Raw genomic sequence first — 6,295 nt, forward strand, 5'->3', positions numbered from 1 at the left:
ATGGCCCAGACCCTCCAGATGGCGATCCCAAACTTTGGCAACAATGTTTTAGAGTGTCTGAATGAGCAGCGGCTGCAGGGCCTCTACTGCGATGTCTCTGTGGTGGTCAAGGGCCATGCCTTCAAGGTACTGATGAGACAGTTATTATTGTTTTCAGAATGGACATTACACTTGAAAGATTAGGCTAAATTTAGAGAAGTTAAGGCGTGGATGTAAACAAGGAGGGGGCAGTGTTACTTTTCTTAATGGCATGTAATATCCCACCTCTGCTGTAAAGGTAATGGGTTAAAGATTCATTGTTTTTTAGAAAACTTTTTTTAAGGCCACCAATTGCAATGCCCTGAGTCTTGGTTTAGATGTCATTCCTCACTCTCACCTAGGCAGATTTTCTTAACCTTCTCTGCCCTGTAACCTCATTTTTAGGTCCCAGAATTACAATGACCCCAATAGTAAGAGAGCTGTCACTTGGAGTATGGCTTTGAATATTGGTAGAACTCCATATCAGTATTTTAGGTATCATATTATAAGACCTATTAAATACATACATAAGTAAATAAATGGTTGGGCATAGAACCTCAATCCTTAAATACTGACTGAATTCAATTCACCAATAGTTTGTAACAAATTCTTGCTTTATAGTTAATATCTTCTTTACTTAATTTAACTTTTCTCAAGTTTAAACTGTATTTTATTTTATATTTATTTTCTTGTGCAGCTGTTTCGCGTGAAGATGATATTAAACACTAGTGATTTATTTGAAAGATTAAAAGAGGTAAAAGAAGTCTTGTTTTAGTGCAAGGAAGCCTTTGCTTAGTAGGTCTGACCTTGGGTGTCTCAACACCTGAACATCTTAAGTTTGATGTCAGCAGCAGCCTTGTAACCTGTTGAAATGCCTGTGAGCAAAACATTGAATTCAAAAATTCTCTCTCTGATTTTAAATCATTATGGGGTAGAGAAGAGTAAATACATCAAATCTAAAATCCTACATTTGATATTCAAAATCAGTACTTACACTCAAAGATTCTAATTCTTTACTTATCTGCTTTTGTCTTAGGCCCATCGAGCTGTGCTGGCTGCTAGCAGTTCTTATTTCCGGGACCTTTTCAGCAGCAGCAGCAATAGTGGAGGTGGGAGCAGCAATGAGACGAGCCCAACGGTAGTGGAGCTCCCGTCGGCTGTGCAGCCCCAGAGCTTCCAGCAGATTTTGGCTTTCTGCTACACAGGCCGTCTCAGCATGACGGTGGGGGACCAGTTTCTCCTTATGTATACCGCTGGCTTCCTGCAGATCCAACAGATCATGGAAAAGGGCACCGAATTCTTCCTCAAGGTAAAGCTGAGTAACAGGGTAGCTGGGACATAATATCTGAGAAAGGGGTGGCAAAAGTCTCAGTGGCAGACATCCCAAAACGGGTCAAACCAAAAGGAAACTGTATTACCAAAATGATCGTTAGGGTTAATTGGGATTGTTTTTTGTTTTTTTTTGCGATCTGGGTGAATTGGCTGTTTCAAAGTGTCTATTCCTGTTGGAACAGTTCTAAAATATATGTATTGTTTAGAATTGGCCAACAAAAATTGAAAGGGTTCTTCTGCAGTTGAGCATGTATGCACTAAGGAAATTTAAGGGCAATCTGCCCTGTATTTGTTGAAATACCTTGTCATCAGCCAAAGTGTTAGCAGAAGTAAAATTACACTGTGACGATGGTTCTAGATAATCATTTGGAATCATTTACTGAAAACCATGAATAATCATACCAGATTTGAGGGGAATCTGGCCAGTGGTTGTTGAAATGTCTGTTGGATGGACAGACTAACCATCCTTCGCCCCCCCCCCCCCACCAGCATGACAAAAAAAAAAATTTGCGTGTTCATGTATGCTGACACAAAATTGATGTATACGCTCCTTTCTAGGTCTCCTCCCCCAGCTGCGACTCCCAGGGCCTTCACGCTGAGGAGGCCCCACCCTCTGAGCCCCAGAGCCCTGTAACACAGACCAGCAACAGTGCAGCCCGGCCTGCCTCCTGCCTGACGCCGCTCTCTCTGGTATCACGAGTGAAGGCAGAGCAGCCAGCCAGCCAGCCGGAAGCAGCCACTCCTTACTCAGTGGTCTGCACTCCGGTAGCCAAGCGGCTGTGGGAGGGTGGCAGCAACCGAGATGGAGGTGGAGTAGGCTCAGGGGGAGGCGGGGGGGCCAGGAAGGCAGCCCGTTATTCCCAGGAAGCGGTGCGGGGCAGTGCCATTCAGAGCCCTGGAGCCCTTGGACTGGCCATGGGTATGGGCGCCACCGCAACCAGCCTGGCAGGCATGGTGGCCAGTGTCGGCACCAACGGGAGCTCTGCAGCAGGTCTCGGCATGTCAGAGGGCGCCAGCCCCGGCACCCTAAGTACCTACGCCAGTGACTCACCCATCAGCTACCATGATGATGAAGAAGAGGAAGAGGGGACAGATGAATGTGCTGAAGAGCAGTACAGGCAAATTTGCAACATGTATACCATGTACAGCATGCTCAACATGGGAGCTGCAGGTAATGGACATGAGACAGAATAGTAAATAGTAAATGTGTCATTTAGTTTACGCCCACTTATATCCCAGGTGAAAGATAATTTTTCCTTCCCTGCTGAGATTTCCTAGTTTATTTTTATGGATTTGACAGTATCCATGTGTATTTCTGGTTGTAGCAGGTGTTGTACTGTGCACTCTATTTTCTCTGTGTGTAAAAGTGATGTGGTTTTATTCTAATTTTGCAGTATTGTGTTTCTCCAGCTACTGGCGAGCGTGTTGAGGCTCTACCGGACCACACAGAGACACGGGGTCGGATGCGAGGCAGAGACCTTACATGTCTCCCCGCAGAACTCATCGCTCAGATAGGCAACCGCTGTCATCCCAAACTATACGAGGAAGGAGACCCTGCTGAGAAACTAGAGTTAGTCTCAGGTATGTTTGCGAGCTGGTAAAATATTTAAACATTTGGAAGATACATGTATATCTATATAAGGATACACTTAAATAAAATAATCATTCAGCAATATACCAATGTTAGTTGATTCAAGGGATCTAAACAGGACAAGGCCAATGGCAATACACATATACACATATTTAGAGGGAGCTGTCCTCAAATGACTGGGCTTTGCATTGGCATGCAGATTACGCAGCAGTCTTGCACATTTGAATCAGTGTGTTTATGTCAAGGACATCATGTGACAATGTCTGTGTTCCCTTATGGGCTGGGTTACATACCTTTCAATATAGTGCATGACTGAGAGAGAAAGAAAGGAAAGGAGGGAGGTAGCATACGCCTAGCTAGTGTTATAAGGTTGTTTAATAGTAAAATAAAAAAGGAATAAACTTGACCTATTATGAAACTTGTGGCACAGATGCAAAAAAAACATGACAAAAGACATGAAAAACTCAGAGAAAAAAAGCAAACAGAAAAATACATTTAAGATGGCAAAGAAGCAAAAGCAAAACTCTAAATGTCATGTAACTAAAGCACAGCCTCCTGTCTCATCATTACTGTATATGACCCACAAAATCTGAACTTGAACAGGTCAAATGTGTCATAAGAAGAGACAATAAATGAGAAATGTTGGTAAGTTCTGATGATGTTGGATGGTTCATTTGTTTGTTGATATTCTTTGCATGTGCATTCTTTGCAGGTACTTCTGTGTATATATCACGAGCCCAGCTAATGAACTGTCATGTGAGCGCAGGAACCAGACACAAGGTGCTGCTGAGGAGGCTGCTGGCTGCCTTCTTTGACAGGTTTGTTCCTTCTGTCTGCGTCTATTTCTGCAAGTGTTTCATGTAAAGTTGGCAAAAGCTTAGTTTTAATATAGAAATTAATGTATTTTTTTTTATCTGCTGGCATTAGAGGGATATAACAGCTATTTTTGTTCCCCTCTGTTCTGTGTTCTGTGCGACTTTTATTTTGATGCATCAGGAATACTCTGGCCAACAGCTGTGGAACAGGCATCCGCTCGTCCACCAATGACCCGAGCCGCAAGCCCCTGGACAACAGAGTTCTGCATGCGGTCAAATGTGAGCATACATGTTTTTCTTCCCGTGGGTGTTTGCCCACAAGAATGCAAACAATTTGCTTGTGATGTTGGGTACAGATAGAGGGGAATGTAACATATTATGAATACATTTTGTAAAGCACATTGTGTGAATGATTGGCTGTTTAAATATTTTAGTTCATTTAACAGAGAAACGTCAGAAATGTCAGTTAGCACACTTAGCATTAGGTAATAACTTACAGTGACCACTAGATAGCAACATTCACCATGAAACTGAATGTCAGGCCCTAAAAAAGTGTGTGTGTGTGTGTGTGTGTGTGTGTGTGTGTGTGTGTGTGTGTGTGTGTGTGTGTGTGTGTGTGTGTGTGTGTGTGTGTGTGTGTGTGTGTGTGTGTGTGTGTGTGTGTGTGTGTGTGTGTGCATAACCAGGTGATAATGTGAAGATACTTTTATGAAGAAGGGAAAGCTTTAAACAGAAGTCCTGTGTAACTCAGTAGCTCAGTGAAGTTTGGGCTGGCATTGGGAAGATGGACAAATTTCCCTGCATCTCATTATTGAAATGAGCAAGGCAGCAGGACAAGAGTCTCTGAGCTGCTCCATTTCAGTGTCAGGGCCTACAAATATTATCTCTATTCCTGCAAAGTTGTCCTCTTAGTTCTAAATTGGGGAGATTGTTATACAGTGTTAGCCAACATCAACTGAAGTGTTTGTATGAATGTAGAACATTTTTGAGGAGGCAGATTTGAGGATTTTTTATGGTTGGTTCAGGATTGTACATGCACAGTAAAATCTTGGGCTTGGACAAGATGTTGTATCAATACTGCAAGGGTTGCACTGTGAGGAGGAGGAGCTTTGATACGTCAGACTGCTTAAATTCTCCATGCACCTTGCAAGTAGGTTAAGTTATGCCAGAACCCCAATGGAAAAAACAACATTTAATAAAGTACATAATTTATGAGCACCACTCATTACTCATTAAGCAATGTGTATTCCACTTGTGAACATTAAAAATAATATATTATTATTAAAGTAATATTTCCCCTGACAACTGTTTTTGTTGTTTTGGTTCCTGTCTGCTTCATGACTTTAGTTATAGCATAACACACACACACACACACAGCATAACGTGCAATCAGCCTAAATGTGTTGTTTTCCTTTCCCATGTCAGTTTATTGCCAGAACTTTGCCACCAGCTTCAAGGAGAGCGAGATGAACGCCATTGCAGCTGACATGTGCACCAACGCCCGGCGTGTGGTCCGCAAGAGCTGGATCCCCAAGCTGAAGCTACTGATGGCTGAGAGCGATGCCTACACCGCTTTCCTTCCTGACGGCGTCAAGATGGAGGATGACACCCTGGGGGCGGATCCGACCTTCGACCCTGCCTCTCTGGAGGCCACCAGTGGTGCTGGCATGGAGTCGGGTGGCTCTTCAGGTGAATCGCTACCAGGTGTGGGCGGGGACGGAGGACCGTTATTTTGAACATTGTGTCCGGGGGAAGGTTGAAATTTGGTGACACACATACCAGTATTCCCCAGTTCTGCTTGCCTCCTCACTCTTTGGCCCACGCTGATCTCTCACTTCTGACTGTCTATACTACACTGCTAGGGTCAACAGTTGTTGTTGCCCTGATGTAACCAGGACATGAAAACTTAAATTTTTGCTTTATGACTGTACAATGGAGTTAGTTGAGGAAAGGGAGAGAGGGTGATTAGTTTTCTATTAACTGCCCCTCTGCCTCCCCTTGTCTTTTTAAGGTGTGTAAGCGCATCCACTGTTGCATATTAAATACATTCCCTGAAATACGGATGGTAGGGGGAGTTGCCAGTGCAGCCTGAGGAGGAAGGGATGGCTGGATGGACAGGCTAGGAGGAGAGGTGGCGAGTATACTGAATGTAAGTGTCAGTGGCATTTTTCTCTATGCAAGCCTGACAACTTGTATTCCAGCCTCAGAAACGGGACTAAATTTAAAATAGATCCAATAATAATTAATACCACCTGTTCTTCCACTCATCATCCTGCAAGTATACTTCACCTCACATCACCTCTCTTGAGACCAGAGAATCTCACCCGAGTGTTTCACTGTGCAGTGTCTCATCGAAATATATCTCATCGTCCTCTGCTCTTCAAAGTCTTTAGCATGTTTCTCCACCTATAAACTGAAAAGTGATCCAGAAACAAGGGGAAAGCTTTTTACTGAGATGATGAAAATTTAAGAGCAACAGGTAATCAAAGATGGTCATATTTTTAGAGGACAAACTATATTTATACAAGTGCCCATGCCT

General features: G+C 43.4%; 1 protein-coding gene across 1 annotated transcript; it reads left to right on the top strand.

Annotated features, from left to right (window-relative positions):
• Window positions 1–5,826, top strand: nacc1a (nucleus accumbens associated 1, BEN and BTB (POZ) domain containing a). Its single transcript, XM_070923556.1, has 7 exons — window positions 1–126; window positions 1,055–1,327; window positions 1,909–2,521; window positions 2,761–2,931; window positions 3,654–3,759; window positions 3,938–4,035; window positions 5,182–5,826. The coding sequence occupies exons 1-7, from the start codon at window positions 1–3 to the stop codon at window positions 5,490–5,492; spliced, it is 1,698 nt and encodes a 565-aa protein (XP_070779657.1). The 3' UTR covers window positions 5,493–5,826.
• The last annotated feature ends 469 nt before the right edge of the window (window positions 5,827–6,295 follow it).

Source organism: Enoplosus armatus, chromosome 17, assembly GCF_043641665.1.
Source record: "Enoplosus armatus isolate fEnoArm2 chromosome 17, fEnoArm2.hap1, whole genome shotgun sequence".
In the NCBI taxonomy this organism is placed as follows: Eukaryota; Metazoa; Chordata; class Actinopteri; order Centrarchiformes; family Enoplosidae; genus Enoplosus; species Enoplosus armatus.